The 23,212-nt window shown below is 41.5% G+C and overlaps 1 protein-coding gene across 1 annotated transcript in view; it reads right to left on the reverse strand.

Moving 5' to 3' along the window:
• Positions 1 to 1,153: 1,153 nt before the first annotated feature.
• SLC12A8 (solute carrier family 12 member 8) overlaps positions 1,154 to 23,212 on the reverse strand; it is a 135,531-nt gene continuing 113,472 nt past the window's right edge. The window contains exons 11-14 of the mRNA XM_010354813.2: positions 18,498 to 18,595; positions 17,833 to 17,950; positions 6,638 to 6,698; positions 1,154 to 2,097 (exon numbers count right to left, since the gene is read on the reverse strand). Coding sequence (XP_010353115.1) covers positions 1,935 to 2,097; positions 6,638 to 6,698; positions 17,833 to 17,950; positions 18,498 to 18,595 — 440 coding nt within the window. The 3' untranslated portion in view covers positions 1,154 to 1,934. The remainder of the gene's footprint in view (positions 2,098 to 6,637; positions 6,699 to 17,832; positions 17,951 to 18,497; positions 18,596 to 23,212) is intronic.

Genomic DNA, 23,212 nt, shown 5'->3' on the forward strand with positions numbered 1-23,212 from the left:
CAGAAATCTGCATTTTTTTTTTTTTTCTGAGATAGAGTTTCACTTTTGTTGCCCAGGCTGGGGTACAGTGGCACGACCTCAGCTCACTGCAACCTCTGCCTCCCAGATTCAAGCAATTCTCCTGCCTCAACCTCACAAGTAGCTGGGATTACGGGCGCCTGCCATCACGCCCAGCTAATTTTTTTATTTTTAGTAGAAACGGGGTTTCACCACGTTGGTCAGGCTGGTCTCAAACTCCTGACCTCAGGTGATCCACCTACCTCAGCCTCCCAAAGTGCTGGGTGAACGACCAGTGCCCGGCCTGAAATCTGCACTTTTGACAAGACTCCCAGGTGATTGTTAGCACACTGACTCATGAGAACTTCCACCATAGAAGGAGCCAGAAGTGATCCAACAATACTTCCCTCTGTGGCTCCACGGCAAAGCATCTGACCCTGGGCCAAGTGCTAAATTTTTCTGGGGAAAGCTACTGCCACAGTCCCTGGTACTGGGTGCTTGTGATGAATGTCAGGCAGAGCTCATAAGGAAACTAAAAGAGTACCGTGCCCTCATGTCTTTCATGCTGCAAAACAGCTGCAAAGGCATTCCAGGAGTTGAGGACCAGATTCTTTGGAGAACATGAGTCACCATTAGGCAATTCATATTAACTCTTTAATTAGAAAGACCCTCACTAAACAATAGTAGTTTACAAATGCATGTACCTTTTGATCCTGCAGTTCCACTTTTGAGAATTTATCCTAGAGATACACTTTATGCTTGTACATTTGTACAAGATTCTTTGCTGCAGAGCTGATGGTCATTGCAAAAGATTGGAAAGAATCCAAACGCCCATCATTGTGGAAGTGGTGACATAAATTATAACACATTTACACAATGAAAAAAAATGAAGAAATGGCATATGAATTGATATGAAATGTCTCCAAGATAGATTGTTAAGGGAAGAAAGGTGCAGAACACGTGTATAACATGCTAACTTTTGTGTATAAAGAGAAAATGTGAGACTCTACAATCCTATTTTTGCTTGTGTGTCCATAAAGAAATGCTGGATGTATGGATGAGAACAGTGGTTACCTCTAGGCCAGGGTAGACAGGAACTGAGCAGGTGGAGGACAAGGATTGGAGGGAGACTTTTCACTCTATACATAATTATAAGTTTTGGGTTTGGAACCATGTGAGTGTATTATTTATTCAAAAAATAAATAATACAATAAAATATAAAACATACATTTATTATGGCCCTCTGCACAGGCAATCTGGTTGTGGGTCAGCTCTAGTTCTCCAAACCTGGGAGTTTTGGTGTCCCCCTGCTAGTTTTAGTGCCTGTGTAGAACTTTTCAGACTGGGTCTTACGTTGCAGAGGCTAGCACCATTCCTGATGTCACCCTGGGTGAGACGTGGTCCTCAGAATGCAGATTTCCTTTTTTGTCTTTCTTTCTCCTTCTTCCACATGTTCTAAGAAAACATAGATTTCTGGCCAGGTGTGGTGGATCACGCCTGTAATTCCAGCACTTTGGGAGGCTGAGGTGGGTGGATCACGAGGTCAGGAGTTCAAGACCAGCCTGGCCAACATGGTGAAACTCTGCTTCTACTAAAAATACAAAAAAATAGCTGGGTGTGGTGGTGCACGCCTGTAATCCCAGCTACTCAGGAGGCTGAGGCAGGAGAATCTCTTGAACCTGGGAGGCAGAGGTTGCAGTGAGCCAAGATTGTGCCACTGGACTCCAGCCTGGGTGACAGGGCAAGACTCTGTCTCCAAAGAAAAAAAGAAAAAAAGAAAAAAAGAAAGAAAGAAATGTAGATTTCCATTGTCCAAAGTGACAGTGGAAGGATGGGCCTTGAGTTTCTCAGGGAGGAGAAGCAGCCCCATGAAGGTTCCGGGCTTGGGTCCACTGTGCATGGGACAGCTCCAAAAGAGGAAGGTCCCAGCGCTGCGTCTAGTAGGGAGGCATCAGCTGCTCCCGGCTCATGAGGGAGGAGTGGTGGTAGCGATCCCGAGTGGCAAAGTCTGCGTTCTCCTGGGTGAGCTGAGTCATCTCCATGTCAACCTTAGCCAGGGATGGCGCCAAGATGATCTGCTCCTGAGGGGACCGCAAGCTCCTGCAGTGAGAGAGACACAGAGGATGGTGAGGAGGACAGAACAGAGACTGAACAGTAGAGGTGAGTCTACTGGGCATAGAGAAATTATTTGTAAACACACATATATTTAAATGTTTAAAACACAATTGTTAAAAGGTATATGTACAAGAATATATGAACTCAAAGAACAAGAAATACAAAGTATCAAATAAAATAAAGAGAGAGAGAGAGTGTGTGATATTTACCCTCCCTAAGTAGAAAGTATAAAGCTGTACCTACCTGATAGGAAATAACCGACAAAGAGAGGTTTTTGCCTTCCAAATGGTATCATGCTGGGGCTCTGTAGCTTTTCTTTGCTTTTTTTGTCAAAAATAATGGAATGGAGAGGCTGGAACATTGACAAGAGTGGAAAGAGAAAACTTCTCGTAGATGTATTGAAAATAAAGTTGAATAAGGAATGATTTCAAGAGCTAAGGCTCACACAGCAAGCAGCTAAGAGGGACTGCAAAGGCTTTTGACACCAAGGTGGCCTCAAGTGAAGAACAAGTCCCATATGGATCCCATTGTCACTGGAGTCTCTGCACATAGTTTTGGTTGGGGTAAACTGGGAAAGAAAAATGTTAGGGATGCACAGGGAAAGTGCTAACAGGAAGAAAGGAGTGAAGAAAGCTCAGCTTGGCTGTCCGGGCAGCTGCTACAGAAGGCAGACCCAGTCACAGCTCTGTCCCTAATCAGCTAGGTGGCCTCCGGAAGCCTCTTTACCTCCTTGTGTCTCTATTTTCTTATCTTCCCGGGTCTCTTCCAGTTCCTATAGTCTGTGTTAAGTCCTTAAGTCATAACTTAGACATGGATTTCCTCTTAAAATTTTTACTCTAAAAGAATCATCTACTTTATTAGTAGTAAGCTTCAATTGTTTGAATATGGAATATATTTGAGAGTTGCAAAAAGGTAGAAATCTAATGTTATAGATCTGTGGAAGAACTTAAACAGAAAGTTTCAATGGACTGTGGCCAAAAGTCCTGCTATAGAAGTTCAGATCATATGACTATGTCATTACAACTAGTTGTTGAGAACGTATATAAATTACATAGGTCTCTGAGGGTTCTGGAGAACTGAATTAACTTCTATAAAGTCTGAATCTCCAAAAAGGTTAGGAGGTGACAAAAATGTCATACCAGTCAACATGTAAGTGTTTTTGCTAATGCTTTTGTTTTGATTTTTTAGGTGAAACCATTACATTCTTCTGAGTCTGGAGAAATAAAATACTTCACTCTCTAGTCTAGAATGACTGTCGAATCCTCATTTGGACAGTTGCTAGTGCTTCAAGAAAGTAAGCCTTCTCAACGACAGGCTCAACTTCACAGAGTTCACAGGAATTGTAGGCATAACGGAGGAAGTAACCTAGCCAAATTCTTCTGCCAAAACACACTCTACATTCTTCTTCTTCTTTGGTTTTGAAGAGCATCTTGGGGATTATAGTTGGGGATTGGGAGGGGAACTTAAAACTACAAAGCAGAAACACAGCTACCAATCTCTATTTTTTTTAAATTTTGTCTTATTTTTATTATTTGAGACAGTCTCATTCTATTGCCCAGGCTGGAGTGCAGTGGTTGATCTCAACTTACTGCAACCTCTGCCTCCCAGGTTCAAGCAATTCTCATGCCTCAGCCTCCCAAATAGCTGGGATTACAGGTGTGCACCACCATGCCCAGCTAACTTTTGTAGTTTTAGTAGAGATGGTGTTTTGCCATGTTGCCGAGGCTGGTCTCAATCTCCTGGCCTAAGTGATCCACCTGCCTCAGCCTGCCAAAGTGCTGGGATTACAGGTATGAGCCAGTGCATCTGGCCAATCTCTATTTTAAAATAAATCACCATTTTTGGTTTTTTTTGTTGTTGTTGTTTTTGGAGACAGGGTCTCACTCTATTGCTCAGACTGGAGTGCAGTGTTGTGATCTCAGCTTACTGCACCGTCTGCCTCCCGGGTTCAAGCGATTCTCCCGCCTCAGCCTCCCCAGTACCTGGGACTATAGGCACCTGTCACCAGGCATGGTTTTGCCATGTTGGCCAGGCTGGTCTCGAACTCCTGACCTCAGGTGATCTACCCGCCTCAGCCTCTCAAAGTCCTGGGGTTACATGTGTGAGCCACTGCGCCCAGTCTTTGTTGGTCCGTTCACCCTCCTGAATAACCATCCCAAAATATCACCCAGCAGCCATGGTGAGGCCAATAAGTTTGATGTTGATTTAGCTGAGGCCTCTGCTGCCCACCTCACAGCCTACAGAGCCTGGTTTTGTGTTATGAATGGTGTGGACTGATTCTACTCCAACCAAAGTACTGTCCTTTTCTAAGAATAATCTCCCCCTAGTATATTCTTCTTTCTACATAGCACTGCTGTGGCCTCCAAGGTGAAATCCTAGGAATTCAGAGTACAACATAAGGAGTGGTGACCTCCCATGGCATTTTTAGGCTTTAAAACCAGAAATGACTAAAAATATTCCTGTAAATCAGGCAAGGCAAAATAGTCTCACCCACACACCACTTGCAGCTCCAAAATCTGTAGGCAGCTTTTACACAGCATCTATTTCCATTTAAACTCTACTCTTTCTCAGGACTGGGTTGTAGGGGAGAAGAGATCAGTGAAGATGTGTTGTGACCTGGCTCACCCAACCTTGTGCATCAGACAGGACAAGAGGCAGAGAGATCACTCACCCTCCCTATAGCTCCACAAGGGACATTAAGCCCAGATGGCCCAAGTAAGCAGATGACAGGGTGCTCCCCATGCACCCCAGCCTCCATCCCTGGGCCCTCTCCCTGTTGGTTTCTATAGCCCTTCTTGTCATCCCAAGCTCCAGCAGGAAGGCTTTATTTCTTGTGCCATCTTGAATAGATCGGCAATGTTTGTGAAGAGTTGTCTTCAAAAGGATTCTTGGGAATGGAGGGTGTTTAATGGGTGTGGTGATGATAGCACAGCAATGTGAATGTCCTTAATGCCACTGAACTGCACACTGCACATAAACATGGCTAGGATGGTACATCTCATGTTACATGTATTTCACTATTTTTTTTTTTTTTGAGATGGAGTCTCGCTCTGTCACCCAGGCTGGAATGCAGTGGCGTGATCTCAGCTCACTGCAAGCTCTGCCTCCTGGGTTCACGCCATTCTCCTGCCTCAGCCTCCCGAGTAGCTGGGACTACAGGTGCCCGCCACCACGCCTGGCTAAGTTTTTCTATTTTTTAGTAGAGACGGGGTTTCACCGTGTTAGCCAGGATGGTCTCGATCTCCTGACCTGGTGACCCACCCATCTCGGCCTCCCAAAGTGCTGGGATTACAGGTGTAAGCCACTGCACTTGGCCTTTTTTTTTTTTTTTTTTTTTTTTTTTTTTGAGATGGCGTCTCACTTTGTCAACCAGGCTGGAGTTCAGTGGTGTGATCTCAGCTCACTGCAACCTCTGCCTCCCCGGGTTCAAGCGATTCTCCTGCCTCCGCCTCCCTAGAAGTTGGGATTACAGGCACACCACCACGCCCAGCTAAGTTTTGTATTTTTAGTGGAGATGGGGTTTCACCATATTGGCCAGGCTGGTCTTGAACTCCTGACATCAGGTGATCTGCCCGCCTCAGCCTCCCAAAGTGCTGAGATTACAGGCATGAGCCACAGCACCCAACCCTATTTTACCATAATTTTAAAAATAGGGCTATGAAGTTACATCTGGGATCAATGGCAAAGGATCCCATGATCCACTAGCAATGTCTGGACATGGAGGGTGGAAATACCAGCAAGTACAACTCGGACATCTAGAGTCTCAAAAACCAACAAAATGCAACCAAATGAACACTGGGTTGGGTTTTGCCTGGATTTTCCTAGCCTGCAGCTCTAGCTCCTCACTGATATTGAAAGGGGAAGGGTGGGTGTCATTCCCCAGAATCTCCGGGCCTTAAAAGGTAAGAAGCAGTGGTACTGCAAGAGTGGAGGAGAAGGAATGAGATTAGGGCACATGTGAAATATACCTTCTCTAGGAAGCTTCTATTTCTTACGAAAAGTTTTTTTCCCTTTTCCTGTGTATCTGACCATGGAGGTCCCACAGAAATCCTCCAGGATCTCCACTTTATTTCTATACTTGGCCTCTGCACTGTCCCCAACCCCATCATGTCAACTACCTCTGACTCAGATGGAAGAATGTGCGTCCTAGTGTTACATTTCCCTGGGGCTTTAATCTTGTGTGTGATTATGCATTGATGCTAATGTGTCTTAGACTGTAAACTCACTGAGAGTAATGACTTATCACCCCAGCAACCAGATTCTAAATAAAGCCTCTGTTCTTGATGACTGAGGACAAGAAGGGAAGAGGACATGAGCCTAGAGGAAGCTTCTGATGAGCCGAATCTGGGGGCCAAGTGTGGTGGAGTGCAGACGAGAGTAATATCTGGTCTCCCAGAGGTGCCCAGTTGTTAGGTTCCCATGACACAATCCAGGCCCAAGCCCAGCCACGAATGGGACACCCTTGGCACCTCCCAGGACTCTGGACACTCATCCATTCTGGTACTGGCTCCACACTGGCACAGACCTGCAGGAGGGGAGCAAGAGAGACCTCATCCACCGGAAAAAGCTGAAGTTGGAGGCTGATCCTGCAGGGAAGACATATACATAACCATTTCTGAAGGTTCTACATATGAATCTAGAAGCTCAGTTTTAATAGGGTGAATGCACACCCCAGTACACACACACGCACAGAATTAACACAAATGTTTTCCTTTTTCAGTCTAATCAAACAATATTCATTGTAATCCTCCAATGATAGCAGCCTACTAAGGACTTTTACTCATGTGAATCTTTCAAAACTTTATTTCTAACTCCAAAATCACTCCCAAAAAACTGGATAAAGTGCTATAAGGAAAAATGCAGAAGACTTGCTAACTTTAGTTTTAGGAATTAAAAAACTTTGATAATTTTTTTAAGACTCATACTGACAAGTGTTGAATACACGCTATGAAATTTTCTACTAGACCATACAGTCATTGAGAATAGGGAACATGTCTTTTTCATCCTTATAATCATCACAGTACCTCATGGGATGTGGAACTTAAGAATTTTTTAACAGGTGTTAAGTGAATCAAATAGTTCCACATGTAGAAATGTTAGAGCTGAAGTTTGAAGTGACACTGTTATTGATTCTAGCCAAATAATCCTGACATCAAACACACTGATTAGAATAGGGTTTATCAATTGATAAAAATCCATCCCTCCTTTGGTGTAGGTTTAAAAAAATTCACATAGTAAATTATATATAACTTTAGAGAAACAAATCAAATGTGATTTTAGAAAATGCTTTTCTAAATTATACATACATATGATTGAAAATTGACTGATTAGATAATGTTCAATATACGATCAGGAAAATAGCATTATTTTAAGAGACTTAGAATCTCCACAAATATCAACAGTATGCAGCTGATAACATGTTTCCTCAATATAATTTAGGCCCTTATGGCTAAAGGGATGATAAATTTTAGATCTGCATTTGCAATTGCAAAGAGAAGATTTCTAATATATTTTGAGATGGTCAGAAGGAAGAAAATAAACATAAATATTTTATTAACTCACCCTACTTAAGTGTGATAATTTAGATCCTAAATTATTTGAATTTTACATGGACATTGGCCTGAAATTTGATTTCATGTTTTCCTATGAATAGATTTCTAGGAAATATTGAAATTTCTTAAGATTAAACTACTTTTTAAGAAATACAGAAGCAATCACTGAAGTAATCACTGTTAATTAAAATACATTCTATCCATGAAGTCAGCTAATGTAAGGACCTCTTCTTAACATTACTGTTTTTCTAAATCAGTATTTTTAATACACACGACTTAAAATGTTTGAAGTGCATTTCTTTCAAAGTGTTTGAAGTGCATCAGACTATTCTAATTCTAAAGAACCTTTTTTTTTTTTTGAGTCGGAGTCTCACTCTGTTGCCCAGCTGTAGTGCACTGGCTTGATCTCCGCTCACTGCAACCTCTGACTACTGTGTTCAAGCAATTCTCCTGCCTCAGCCTCCTGAGTAGCTTTGATTACAGACGCCTGCCACCATGCCTGGCTAATTTTTGTATTTTTAGTGGAGATGGGGTTTCACCATATTGGTCAGGCTGGTCTCAAACTCCTGACCTCGTGATCTGCCCACCTCGGCCTCCCAAAGTGCTGGGATTACAGGCATGAGCCACCATGCCTGGCAAACCCTTTTTTTTTTTTTTTTTAAGTTTGCCTAGATAGTTATGGGCCATTTGATTTAGTTAGTAGTTGTAACAAGTTGCTTTATTTTAAATTGGGGCATCGTAGAATTTTGCTGAAAAGGGCTCTCTAGTGTATTTTTAAACAGCTTTATTATTAAGGAATAATTGATATGCAATAAACTGTGTATTGACTATATTGTTTTCTATATTCTGGATGCTCGGGCATTTTGGATCTTGATCCTGGAGGTTCTAGCTAATTCCTAGATACTGAATAGCAACAATTCTCCAGTGGGTGGGCTTTTGATATACAAACCAACCAATCCAGGACCCTCCCCTTAATGTAGTTCTTTATCAAACTCTCCCACACCAAGCCAATATTACCCCTGCCCTAAATCACACCAGGACGAGACAACTATAGTTCATCCCTATAGCCCAGAGTCTGCTACTATTACTCAAATTATTCAATCCTAACCTTACACAGTGTACCTACCCTGCCTTGTTCATTCCTTTTCACAAAAACCCAAAAAAGTCTCTAGACCATGATCTTCCCTCTTCCTCTTCTGCCCCATGACTGACCCTGGTCCATCCCCACCTGGCCTTGCATGGCATGCCAAACCTCCTGTTTCTAACGATCTTCCTCCTTCACGACAGTCATTTCCAGGTCAGTGTGTTTTACCACATCTGATTAAAACAAATCCTGGGTACATCTGCAGAACAAACTGCATGTAAAGACAGTCCATGACTTACAATTATTCTTTATGATTGGTTTATTAGGACATAATCCCATCATTAAGTCAAGGAGTATATTTAAAGTATACAATTTGGTCTGTGTGTGTATATGTGTGTAATTTTAAGAATATTAAGTCTTGAAATTTTAAGAATATTAAGTCTTCCAATTCATGAACATAGTATATCTCTTCATTTATTTCTTTAATTTACTCTTTAGGTTTTTTTTTTTTCAGAAATGCTTTGTAGTTTTCCTTTTCTCCTCTGTAAATATGGTGATTACATTAACTTCAAATGCTACATGAACCTTGCATTCCTGGAATAAACCCACTTGATCATATTGTATTATTCTTTTTACATATTATTGCATTCAGTTTGTTAAAATTTTGTTAAGAATTTTTGCATCTATATTCATGAGATATGTCAGTCTATAGTTTTCCAAAGAGTTTTTATAGAATTAGTATTTTTTCTTCCTTAAAGGTTTGGTTGAATTTATTAGTAAAGCCATCTGGGCATAGGCTTTTCTCTCTGGTAAGGTTTTTAATGACCAGTTTAATTTCTTTTTTTTTTTTTTTTTTTTTTTTTTTTTTTTTTTTTATTATACTTTAAGTTCTAGGGTACATGTGCATAACGTGCAGGTTTGTTACATATGTATACTTATGCCATGTTGGTGTGCTGCACCCATCAACTCGTCAGCACCCATCAATTCATCATTTATATCATGTATAACTCCCCAATGCAATCCCTCCCTCCTCCCCCCTCCCCCCTCCCCATGATAGACCCCAGTGTGTGATGTTCCCCTTCCCGAGTCCAAGTGATCTCATTGTTCAGTTCCCACCTATGAGTGAGAACATGCGGTGTTTGGTTTTCTCTTCTTGTGATAGTTTGCTAAGAATGATGGTTTCCAGCTGCATCCATGTCCCTACAAAGGACGCAAACTCATCCTTTTTTATGGCTGCATAGTATTCCATGGTGTATATGTGCCACATTTTCTTAATCCAGTCTGTCACAGATGGACATTTGGGTTGATTCCAAGTCTTTGCTATTGTGAATAGTGCCGCAATAAACATACGTGTACATGTGTCTTTGTAGTAGACTAATTTATAATCCTTTGGGTATATACCCAGTAGTGGGATGGCTGGGTCATATGGTACATCTAGTTCTAGATCCTTGAGGAATTGCCATACTGTTTTCCATAATGGTTGAACTAGTTTACAATCCCACCAACAGTGTAAAAGTGTTCCTATTTCTCCACATCCTCTCCAACACCTGTTGTTTCCTGACTTCTTAATGATTGCCATTCTAACTGGCGTGAGATGGTATCTCATTGTGGTTTTGATTTGCATTTCTCTGATGGCCAGTGATGATGAGCATTTTTTCATGTGTCTGTTGGCTGTATGAATATCTTCTTTTGAGAAATGTCTGTTCATATCCTTTCCCCACTTTTTGATGGGGTTGTTTGTTTTTTTCTCGTATATTTGTTTGAGTTCTTTGTAGATTCTGGAAATTAGCCCTTTGTCAGATGAGTAGGTTGCAAAAATTTTCTCCCATTCTGTAGGTTGCCTGTTCACTCTGATGGTAGTTTCTTTTGCTGTGCAAAAGCTCTTTAGTTTAATTAGATCCCATTTGTCAATTATGGCTTTTGCTGCCGTTGCTTTTGGTGTTTTAGACATGAAGTCCTTGCCCATGCCTATGTCCTGAATGGTACTACCTAGATTTTCTTCTAGGGTTTTTATGGTATTAGGTCTAACATTTAAGTCTCTAATCCATCTTGAATTAATCTTCGTATAAGGGGTAAGGAAAGGATCCAGTTTCAGCTTTCTACTTATGGCTAGCCAATTTTCCCAGCACCATTTATTAAATAGGGAATCCTTTCCCCATTTCTTGTTTCTCTCAGGTTTGTCAAAGATCAGATGGCTGTAGATGTGCGGTATTATTTCTGAGGACTCTGTTCTGTTCCATTGGTCTATATCTCTGTTTTGGTACCAGTACCATGCTGTTTTGGTTACTGTAGCCTTGTAGTATAGTTTGAAGTCAGGTAGCGTGACGCCTCCAGCTTTGTCCTTTTGACTTAGGATTGTCTTGGCAATGCGGGCTCTTTTTTCGTTCCATATGAACTTTAAAGCAGTTTTTTCCAATTCTGTGAAGAAACTCATTGGTAGCTTGATGGGGATGGCATTGAATCTATAAATAACCTTGGGGAGTATGGCCATTTTCACGATATTGATTCTTCCTATCCATGAGCATGGTATGTTCTTCCATTTGTTTGTGTCCTCTTTGATTTCACTGAGCAGTGGTTTGTAGTTCTCCTTGAAGAGGTCCTTTACATCCCTTGTAAGCTGGATTCCTAGGTATTTTATTCTCTTTGAAGCAATTGTGAATGGAAGTTCATTCCTGATTTGGCTCTCTGCTTGTCTGTTGCTGGTGTATAAGAATGCTTGTGATTTTTGCACATTAATTTTGTATCCTGAGACTTTGCTGAAGTTGCTTATCAGCTTAAGGAGATTTTGGGCTGAGACGATGGGGTTTTCTAAATATACAATCATGTCATCTGCAAACAGGGACAATTTGACTTCTTCTTTTCCTAACTGGATACCCTTGATTTCTTTCTCTTGCCTGATTGCCCTAGCCAGAACTTCCAACACTATGTTGAATAGGAGTGGTGAGAGAGGGCATCCCTGTCTTGTGCCAGTTTTCAAAGGGAATTTTTCCAGTTTTTGCCCATTCAGTATGATATTAGCTGTGGGTTTGTCATAAATAGCTCTTATTATTTTGAGGTACGTTCCATCAATACCGAATTTATTGAGCGTTTTTAGCATGAAGGGCTGTTGAATTTTGTCAAAAGCCTTTTCTGCATCTATTGAGACAATCATGTGGTTCTTGTCTTTGGTTCTGTTTATATGCTGGATTACGTTTATTGATTTGCGAATGTTGAACCAGCCTTGCATCCCAGGGATGAAGCCCACTTGATCATGGTGGATAAGCTTTTTGATGTGCTGCTGAATCCGGTTTGCCAGTATTTTATTGAGGATTTTTGCATCAATGTTCATCAGGGATATTGGTCTAAAATTCTCTTTTTTTGTTGTGTCTCTGCCAGGCTTTGGTATCAGGATGATGTTGGCCTCATAAAATGAGTTAGGGAGGATTCCCTCTTTTTCTATTGATTGGAATAGTTTCAGAAGGAATGGTACCAGCTCCTCCTTGTACCTCTGGTAGAATTCAGCTGTGAATCCATCTGGTCCTGGACTTTTTTTGGTGGGTAGGCTATTAATTGTTGCCTCAATTTCAGAGCCTGCTATTGGTCTATTCAGGGATTCAACTTCTTCCTGGTTTAGCCTTGGGAGAGTGTAAGTGTCCAGGAAATTATCCATTTCTTCTAGATTTTCTAGTTGATTTGCGTAGAGGTGTTTATAGTATTCTCTGATGGTAGTTTGTATTTCTGTGGGGTCAGTGGTGATATCCCCTTTATCATTTTTTATTGCATCTATTTGATTCCTCTCTCTTTTTTTCTTTATTAGCCTTGCTAGCGGTCTGTCAATTTTGTTGATCTTTTCAAAAAACCAACTCCTGGATTCATTGATTTTTTGGAGGGTTTTTTGTGTCTCTATCTCCTTCAGTTCTGCTCTGATCTTAGTTATTTCTTGCCTTCTGCTAGCTTTTGAATGTGATTGCTCTTGCCTCTCTAGTTCTTTTAATTGTGATGTTAGAGTGTCAATTTTAGATCTTTCCTGCTTTCTCTTGTGGGCATTTAGTGCTATAAATTTCCCTCTACACACTGCTTTAAATGTGTCCCAGAGATTCTGGTATGTTGTATCTTTGTTCTCATTGGTATCAAAGAACATCTTTATTTCCGCTTTCATTTCGTTATGTACCCAATAGTCATTCAGGAGCAGGTTGTTCAGTTTCCATGTAGTTGAGCGGTTTTGATTGAGTTTCTTAGTCCTGAGTTCTAGTTTGATTGCACTGTGGTCTGAGAGACAGTTTGTTATAATTTCTGTTCTTTTACATTTGCTGAGGAGTGCTTTACTTCCAATTATGTGGTCAATTTTGGAATAAGTGCGATGTGGTGCTGAGAAGAATGTATATTCTGTTGATTTGGGGTGGAGAGTTCTATAGATGTCTATTAGGTCCGCTTGGTGCAGAGATGAGTTCAATTCCTGGATATCCTTGTTAACTTTCTGTCTCGTTGATCTGTCTAATGTTGACAGCGGAGTGTTGAAGTCCCCCATTATTATTGTATGGGAGTCTAAGTCTCTTTGTAAGTCTCTAAGGACTTGCTTTATGAATCTGGGTGCTCCTGTATTGGGTGCATATATATTTAGGAGAGTTAGCTCTTCCTGTTGAATTGATCCCTTTACCATTATGTAATGGCCTTCTTTGTCTCTTTTGATCTTTGATGGTTTAAAGTCTGTTTTATCAGAGACTAGGATTGCAACCCCTGCTTTTTTTTGTTCTCCATTTGCTTGGTAGATCTTCCTCCATCCCTTTATTTTGAGCCTATGTATGTCTCTGCATGTGAGATGGGTCTCCTGAATACAGCAGACTGATGGGTCTTGACTCTTTATCCAGTTTGCCAGTCTGTGTCTTTTAATTGGAGCATTTAGTCCATTAACATTTAAGGTTAATATTGTTATGTGTGAACTTGATCCTGCCATTATGATATTAACTGGTTATTTTGCTCGTTAGTTGATGCAGTTTCTTCCTAGCCTCGATGGTCTTTACATTTTGCCAAGTTTTTGCGATGGCTGGTACCGGTTGTTCCTTTCCATGTTTAGGGCTTCCTTCAGGGTCTCTTGTAAGGCAGGCCTGGTGGTGACAAAATCTCTAAGCATTTGCTTATCTGTAAAGGATTTTATTTCTCCTTCACTTATGAAACTTAGTTTGGCTGGATATGAAATTCTGGGTTGAAAATTCTTTTCTTTAAGAACGTTGAATATTGGCCCCCACTCTCTTCTGGCTTGTAGAGTTTCTGCCGAGAGATCTGCTGTTAGTCTGATGGGCTTCCCTTTGTGGGTGACCCGACCTTTCTCTCTGGCTGCCCTTAAGATTTTTTCCTTCATTTCAACTTTGGTGAATCTGGCAATTATGTGTCTTGGAGTTGCTCTTCTGGAGGAGTATCTTTGTGGCGTTCTCTGTATTTCCTGAATTTGAATGTTGGCCTGCCCTACTAGGTTGGGGAAGTTCTCCTGGATGATATCCTGAAGAGTGTTTTCCAACTTGGTTCCATTTTCCCCCTCACTTTCAGGCACCCCAATCAGACGTAGATTTGGTCTTTTTACGTAATCCCATACTTCTTGCAGGCTTTGCTCATTTCTTTTTCTTCTTTTTTCTTTTGGTTTCTCTTCTCGCTTCATTTCATTCATTTGATCTTCAATCGCTGATACTCTTTCTTCCAGTTGATCGAGTCGGTTACTGAAGCTTGTGCATTTGTCACGTATTTCTCGTGTCATGGTTTTCATCTCTGTCATTTCGTTTATGATCTTCTCTGCATTAATGAGTCTAGCTGTCAATTCTTCCACTCTTTTTTCAAGATTTTTAGTTTCTTTGCGCTGGGTACGTAATTCCTCCTTTAGCTCTGATAAGTTTGATGGACTGAAGCCTTCTTCTCTCCTCTCGTCCAAGTCATTCTCTGACCAGCTTTGATCCGTTGCTGGTGATGGGCTGCGCTCCTTTGCAGGGGGAGATGCGCTCTTATTTTTTGAATTTCCAGCTTTTCTGCCCTGCTTCTTCCCCATCTTTGTGGTTTTATCTGTCTCTGGTCTTTGATGGTGGTGACGAACTGATGGGGTTTTGGTATAGGTGTCCTTCCTGTTTGATAGTTTTCCTTCTGACAGTCAGAAGGACTCTCTGTTGGTCTGTTGGAGATTGCTTGAGGTCCACTCCAGACCCTGTTTGCCTGGGTATCAGCAGCAGAGGTTGCCGAAGATAGAATATTGCTGAACAGCGAGTGTACCTGTCTGATTCTTCCTTTGGAAGTGTCCTCTCAGGGGTGTACTCCACCCTGTGAGGTGTGGGGTGTCAGACTGCCCCTAGTGGGGGATTTCTCCCAGCTAGGCTACTCAGGGGTCAGGGACACACCTGAGCAGGCAGTCTGTCCGTTCTCAGATCTCAACCTCCGCGTTGGGAGATCCGCGGCTCTCCCCAAAGCTGTCAGACAGAGTCCTTCGCGTCTGCACCGGCTCCCGCTACTTCCCCTGTTGGTCTTCAGCTGTGCGCTGTCCCCAGAGGTGGAGACTACAGAGACAGGCAGGCTTCCTTGAGCTGCTGTGAGCTCCACCCAGTTCGAGCTTCCCAGCGGCTTTGTTTACCTACTTAAGCCTCAGCAATGGCGGGCGCCCCTCCCCCAGCCTCGCTGCTGCCTTGCGGATAGATCGCGGCAGACTGCTGTGTTAGCAGTGAGGGAGGCTTCGTGGGCGTGGGACCCTCCCGGCCAGGTGTGGGATATATTCTCCTGGAATGCCTGTATGCTTACAGCGCAGTATTGGGGTGGGAGTTACCCGATTTTCCAGGTGTTGTGTGTCTCAGTTCCCCTGGCTAGGAAAACGGATCCCCCTTCCCCCTTGCGCTTCCAGGTGAGGCGATGCCTCGCCCTGCTTCAGCTCTCGCTGGTCAGGCTGCAGCAGCTGACCAGCACCGATTGTCCGGCACTCCCTAGTGAGATGACCCCAGTACCTCAGTTGAAAATGCAGAAATCACCGGTCTTCTGTGTCGCTCGCGCTGGGAGTTGGAGACTGGAGTTGTTCCTATTCGGCCATCTTGCTCCGCCCCCCCCCAGTTTAATTTCTTTAAGAGATGACCTGAATAGCCCTGTATCTATTTCTTCTTGAGTGAGCTTTGATAGTTTGTATCTTTCAAGGAATTTGTCCAATTCATCTAAGTTGTCAATTTATCAAGAGAAAGCTGTTTATATTATTCATTTATTTCACTTTTAATATCTGTAGGATTTCTAATGATGTCATCTCACTCATTCCTGGTATTGGTAATTTGTGCTTCTTCTTTTATTCTGATCAGTCTGGCTAGAGGTTTATTAATTTTACTGATCTTCTCACATAATCAGGTTTTTGTTTCATTTGCCTTCTCTATTTTTTTTTCTGTTTTATATTTTATTAATTTCTACTCTGATCTATTCTGATTTATTATTCCCTTTTCTCTTCTTACTTTGGGTTTAATTTGCTCTTCTTTTTCTAGTTTCTTAAGTTGGATGTTAGGATCATTGATTTGCAAATGCTCTTCTTTTCTAACGTAAGCATTTGATGCTATAAATTTCCCTTAGCTACACCCCACAATTTTGCTCTTCCATTTTCACTTTTATTCAGTTCAAGATACTTTGTAATTTCACTCTTTCTTCTTTGAATCATGGATTATTTATTTTCTGTATTTTAATTAGGGTTATGTAATATTCTTTAGTTTCTAAATATTTGGGGATTTTCTTTTCTTTTTTTAAATTTTTTATTTAGGAGACAGAGTCTTGTTATTTTGCCCAGGCTGGCCTCAAACTCCTGGCCTCAAGTAATTCTCCTGCCTTGGCCTCCCAAATAGCTGGTGTGTGCCAACTGTGCCTGGCTTATTGAAGGATTTTCTGATATCTTTCTGTTATTTATTTCTAATTACTCCGCCCTTTGGTCAGAGAGCATACTCTGTTCTTGAATGGACTTGAATACTTTTAAATTTATTGAAATATTTTTTATGTACTAGAATATAGTCTCTCCTGGTAAATGTTTCACGTATAATTGAAAAGAACGTATATTCTGCTGTTTGGGGGTAGAATGTTCTCTGTCAATTAAGCCAGGTTTGTTGATAGTGTTATTCAAGTCTTCTATAGACTTACTGATTGTATACTTAATGGTTTTATCAATTATTAGGAAGGAGGTATTGAAATCTCTGACTACGGTTGTGAACTTTTCTATTTCTTCTTGTGGTTCTATCAGGTTTTGGTTTGCGTATTTCAAAGCTATGTTTTTAAGTGCATAAATGTTAAGGTTTGTTATGTCTTCCTGATATGTTTTTCCCTTCAGCTTTATGAAATGACCCTCTTTATCCCTGTAATATCCGTTTTCTTCAAACTCTACTTTGCCTAATGTTAATATACCTACCCTGGCTTTGTTTTTCATTAGTGTTAGCCTGATGTATCTTTTTTCATCCTTTTACTTGTAATATGTTTGTGTCTTTATATTTAAAGGAGGATTCTTGTAGGCAGCATATAGTTGGGTCATGCTTTTTCATTCAATCTGACAATCCCTGGCATTCAATTAGGGTGTTTAGACCACCCATATCTAGTGTGATTATTGATATGGTTGGGATTATATATACATAAACCATCTTGTCATTTGTTTTTTTGTTTGTCTCATTTGTCCTTTATCATCTTTTTCTTCTTTTTCTGCCTTATTTTGGTTACTTTTTATCTCCTTTATTGGCTGAACTATAACTGTTGTGTTATCTTAGGTTGCTTTACGGTTTATAGTATACATTTTAAACTTACCACAATCTATCATCAAGTGATGTTATAGTATTTAACAAAGTATAAGAAACTTACAACAGTATACTTTCATTTCACTCCTGGCTCTTGTACTGTTGTTATCCATTTTACTTCCACATAGCTTATAAACCTCACACTAAGTTATTATTTTTATTTGTAATCATTCATATGCTTGTCACAGTTCTCCTCCTAGACTATAAACTATTTGAAAATGGGATTCATATATGAATCAGTGTTGGCATTCAATTGACATTCAAAACTTTTTTTGTTGTTTCCAATGAATGGTAAAGAGAATGAGGGAACCAGTGGCAAAATGGCTCTGCTGCTTACCAAGGTGAAGCCCTGGACTAGCCCGGCCAATGTAGAAATACACGATGGCAGCAACACCCATGTTAACCAGGGTATACACCCACTGTATCACAAACATGATGAGAAGGGACCCAACAGCCTGTGAAAACAGAATAGGAAGAGCAAATGACCTAATGGCTTTCTACATGGTAAGCAAGCCACAAGGCTAATGTCTTCAGCAACATTCCCTCTCATCAACTTCTGATCACTGTAAAAGTCTGAATAACTGAAGTGTATGAATAATTCAAAAAACCTCATTTAAGCAGATATTTGGGCAGATACCCTCTGAGAATAACTCTTTAATTAAAACTATCAATTAGATATTTTATCTTACCTCCTTGTCCCATTCTTCCCTATAAGAAACAAATTAGGATGAAAGTATAACTTAGTGTACCTTAAAATTAAGTAACCCAGAAGTTATCATAGACAATTAATTATTTAAAAAGGAAATTATTGATTAAAATAAGCGGTTCATTGAATGTAATCTTGCCATATGTAGTCTCATCTAAATTCTAATACAACAGGCAATTAAATCACATTGCTTCTAATTAGGCCCTCCATCTTTCCTTCCCCTCAGCTCAAGATCACATATGTGTCCACCTGAACTCTGTCCCAAGAACAATTGAGATCGAGATGAAGTTACTCACCCCCAACAGGGAGACCCAGGGGTTGCACATGTGGGTATAGAAAGAAGTTGATCTTCTCCAGATATCTTGTTCTTGGAGCCTGGACTTCAAGAAGAAATCTAAAAAATAGCCAAAGATTTGGCTGCCAAATTGCTATCAACCCTCTACTATTTTTTAGGAGAAAATACCTATGAGCTCCTCTTCCTCAATTTTGTAACTTAGCCTGAAAGACAACTCCCAGGGCTTGCTCTTGGAGGAGGAAGAAAGAAGTGTTTACGGCCTCCTCCCACCAGCCAATGATCTGAGAAAGAAAGGGAAGGGAGAGACAGAGTGGAGTGGAAGGTCCTCTGATGCCCAAGGCACATCTGTCTAGATATGTCATCTGGGGGGAGGGAATTGAAAACTCAGCTCTCCCCTCTTTTTCGGATGTAAGAGGTTAGAGTTGGAGAACTAGACATCTGGTATTCTTGGCTCCCAGGTGTGACCACTGGGACTGCTAGGGCAGGTTGGCTTTTGTCTAATGAGAGATGGTCTTTGCTACCTTCTGACTCTGAAGGTTAGCTCATGTTACACTGGTCTCAGGTATCGACGAGAAAGTGATGAAGCAGAGAGATGGAGGGAGAATTGCTCCTCTGATTCCTTCCTCTGGCAATTGAAATGGCTGAGGGGAAAGGGGCCCAGCAATAAGCAAATGCATAGTCCTGCCTCATCCTTTCAGGCACAACAGGGCTTCTCAGAGCTATGCCATGTTCTGTTTGGCTCTGCATTCTCAGTTTACACTTGGTTCCAAATGCACTCAATTTAAAAATAATAATAATAATTTTTTTTAATGTCAGAGTAATGAAGTTTGGGCTTTTAGTGTAAGCCTCACCCAAATAGTGTACACTGTACCTACCTATTAGGCAATTTCTCATCTCTCAATTCCCCTCTCACCATCCCACCCTCCTACCTTTCCAAGTCTCCAGTGTCTATTAGTCCACAATCTGTGTCAATGTGTACACATTATTTAGCTCCCGCTTATAAGTGAAAACATGAGGCAGTTGACTTTCTATTTCTGCAGAAATGCTCAATTTAACTATGAAAATGCATCTAGATTGTTTAACAATATGGTCTAATCACCATGAACACACAATAATGTTTCAAACAAATGATATGTTGGATTAACTTCACAGTATGTTTATACTTCACTTCAACACTAAAACTTCAGGTGTTCTCAACTTCATAGTTTGTTGCTCAGGAAATACAGTAGAAAGCTCCCTACATAGCCCTTCTCTGTTCTCCAATATCAAACTCCTGCTTCAGCCAAACTGTCTTGACTATGCCATCTCCTCTGCCCAGCCCTTCCTTCTTCACTACAGTCCAGAACCTGTCTCATATACCAGAGTTTTCCCTACCTCAACCACCCCTGATGTGTCGGTTCCTGGAATCTCTCTGGGATCCACAACTCATGGATCCCCTAGCCCTCTGCTTATCTAACTCTTACGCATCCCTCAGGTCTCAGCTCAGTTATCACTTCCTTGGGGAAATCAGCCCCCACAGGAAAATCTAAATATAGTCCCTCATACCATTAATATTTCCTTACGACCCATTTCCTTCACAGCACTTACCATCATTTGTAGTTGTATACGTATTTACATGTTTCCATGCCCTCTGGATTATATGCTTCATGGGGGCAGAGTCCACATCCATCTTGAGCCTAGGGCTTGGCATGCAGCAGAACTCACTGAGTATTCCTAGACCAAGTCTCCCATCCTCTCTGGTCACTGTGGTTTTATGACCTAGCCCCTTTGAAGCACATGCCATCAGACTATTTCACACCCTACCCTTTATCATTACAGTCTTTTACCAACTTGTCATTCTTCTCTTGCTTGTTAAATATTTCAGCCCCTGGCTCACCATCTTTTTCTCTATCAGCATCCATTGTCATCCTTGGTGACTTCTACAAAAACAACTCATCCAAGGCCCTGCTTTCTCGATTCCTTGAAATCCTCATACTAGTAACATTTTATTTCCCTCATCCCAACCATCGACTCCCTTAGCTGCACTTGCGGTGTGCCGTTACCAGTAACCTTACACTTCCTAAATCATGACTTTAAGCAATCTACTCTCAGCCCATAACCTCCTTTAAAAACAATGTTAAGCTCATTTGCTCTGCTGTTCTTCATTCCAACCATTCATAGTCTACAGAGGGACCTTTAGATGATTTGCCTTAGTATGTTTTTGATTTCCATCACCTACCTCCCGCTTTTTACCTAGCTTGGGTTCCACCATCTAAGACTATCAGCATTCCCTTACAGACACATCTGCTCCCATGCTTCAGCATTACTCAGCAGCCTCATACCTAGGCAACTCATTCTCCTACTCTCTGGTAGAACAAATTTACAAGCTCTCTTCTCCAAAGAGAACTTTTCATGTTCTCTCATCACCAAATCAGCCAATTCACTTGCATCTATACCCTCTATTCTGTATTCCTTCCTTTCACAGTGGATGAACAGCCTCTGATCATAAGGCCCTTCCCTCCACTTGTGCCGTGATCCCATCCCTTTTGGCTTGTTCAAGGACTTTGTTCTCGCATCATCAATTTTTCTATCCCCTACTGAATCATTCCCATCAAATACAAATACACTGTCATCTCTCCCACCTAAACAAACGTCTACAGGTCACCCCTAGTTATTGCCCTATTTCTGTGTCTCCCTTATAGCAAACCTCATCAAAAGAATTGCCTATGCAGTCTCTATATCCCATGATTTCCTCAACCCACTCTTAAGATTGTATCCACTTTTCCACTAAAACTACTCTTACCAAAGTTGCCAATGATTTGAATCTTTTCAAAATCTGTGGTCAACTCCTAGTCCTCATTCCGTTTGATCTTTCAGGCAGCATCTGATACATTTGATCACTTTCTCCTTATTGAAACACTTTCGCCTCTAAGATGCCTCACTCTCTTGATTTTTCTATGTCACTGCCCACTCTCTCAGTCTTCTTTGCTGACTTGCCTCCTCCTTCCAGCCTGAAAATATTGGAGTATTCCAACATTCCGTCTTCAGCACTCCTTTTTCCCATGTATACCCACTCCTAAGAGATTTCTTCTAGTCCCATGGCTTTAAATGCTACTGATATATTGATGACTCCAAGTTTATATCATCCTTGACCTCTCCCTTGAACTTAAGTTTTGAATAGTTCATTGTCTTCTCAATATCACCCATTAGTTGGCTAATAAGCACCTTAAACTTAACATGACTAACACAGTAATCTATTCACCTCAAATCTTCATTTGAATAAATAACACCACCATTTACACAAACATGTAAGATTCATCCTTACTCCCTTCTCTCACACTTATACTTATTCTGTCCATAAACCTTGTTGATTCTACTATCAAAATATATGCTGAATACAATCACTCCTCACTGCCTCCATTGCTCCTGTCCTAATCCAACCCACTTTCTTTTTTTTTTTTTTTTTTTTTTTTTTGAGACGGAGTCTTGCTCTGCCACCCAGGCTGGAGTGCAGTGGCCGGATCTCAGCTCACTGCAAGCTCCGCCTCCCGGGTTTACGCCATTCTCCTGCCTCAGCCTCCCGAGTAGCTGGGACTACAGGCGCCCGCCTAGTCGCCCTGCTAGTTTTTTGTATTTTTAAGTAGAGACAGGGTTTCACTGTATTAGCCAGGATGGTCTCGATCTCCTGACCTCGTGATCCGCCCATCTCGGCCTCCCAAAGTGCTGGGATTACAGGCTTGAGCCACCGCGCCCGGCCCCCACTTTCATCTTTCATCCATTTACTGCAGTGGGCTCCTGTGGTACAGACCACAGCTAGAGTACAGTTCCCAGGATTTCTCACTGTTAGGTGTAACCATGTGACTAAGTTCTCAGCAACAGAATGTGAACAGAAGCAGTGAGTGCCACTTCTGGCCCAAGGTCTTTAAGAGAACGTGTGCCTCTTCTCTGTACACTTCCCCCTTCCTCTGCCTGAAATCTGAATGTGGTAACTCAGTCTTGACTGTGCACATGACTAGGTTCGAGGGCATAGTGAAGTCGTACAAATGGCAGGAGCCTGGATCCCTGAGTGGATGCATGGAAGAGAGCCTCCCACGGAGTTGGAACACCCTTCTTGCACTGTAATGCAAGTAAATAACATTTTTTGGTTATTGTTTAGCCTACCCTAATTAATATACCTCCAAATTGGCCTTGGCTCTCTCTCTTACCTCTAAAAGTCACTGATCTTCTTAAAGTCTGACTCTGGTCACATTGTAGCTGTAGCTAGAACTTTCCGAGCCTTCCATCACACTCACAATGGCCCACATGGCCCTATACAGCACTATCCCCCACTTTCCTCACTGGACTCCTCTCACCTCTCTTCCCTGGCTCACCGCTCTCCAGTCACTACTGGGCCTCTGCCATTCTTGATGAGTTGCCAGTCCAATTCCCACCTGGACCTTTCTACATGCCAGTTCCTCTACCTGGAACTCTTCTTCTACCTCTCTGTATGTAAATAATTCTACACCTTGAGAAGACTTCATCCTCTCAACATCTATTTGCCTTCATCATGTGCCTCCAAGTATTATGCTTATCTTTTTATACATCTACACCTTCAGGGACAAGGACCCTCTTTTATATTCTAAATGCCAACTCTAGGCATTTAGAAGTTTGTGTATAGGAAGCACTCGGTAAAAGTCTCCTTAATAATTATGGATTAAAATACAGTCTGCAAGATTGATCTGAATGGACGGCTCTAGT

The sequence above is a fragment of the Rhinopithecus roxellana genome, chromosome 1, assembly GCF_007565055.1.
Source record: "Rhinopithecus roxellana isolate Shanxi Qingling chromosome 1, ASM756505v1, whole genome shotgun sequence".
Classification (NCBI taxonomy): Eukaryota; Metazoa; Chordata; class Mammalia; order Primates; family Cercopithecidae; genus Rhinopithecus; species Rhinopithecus roxellana.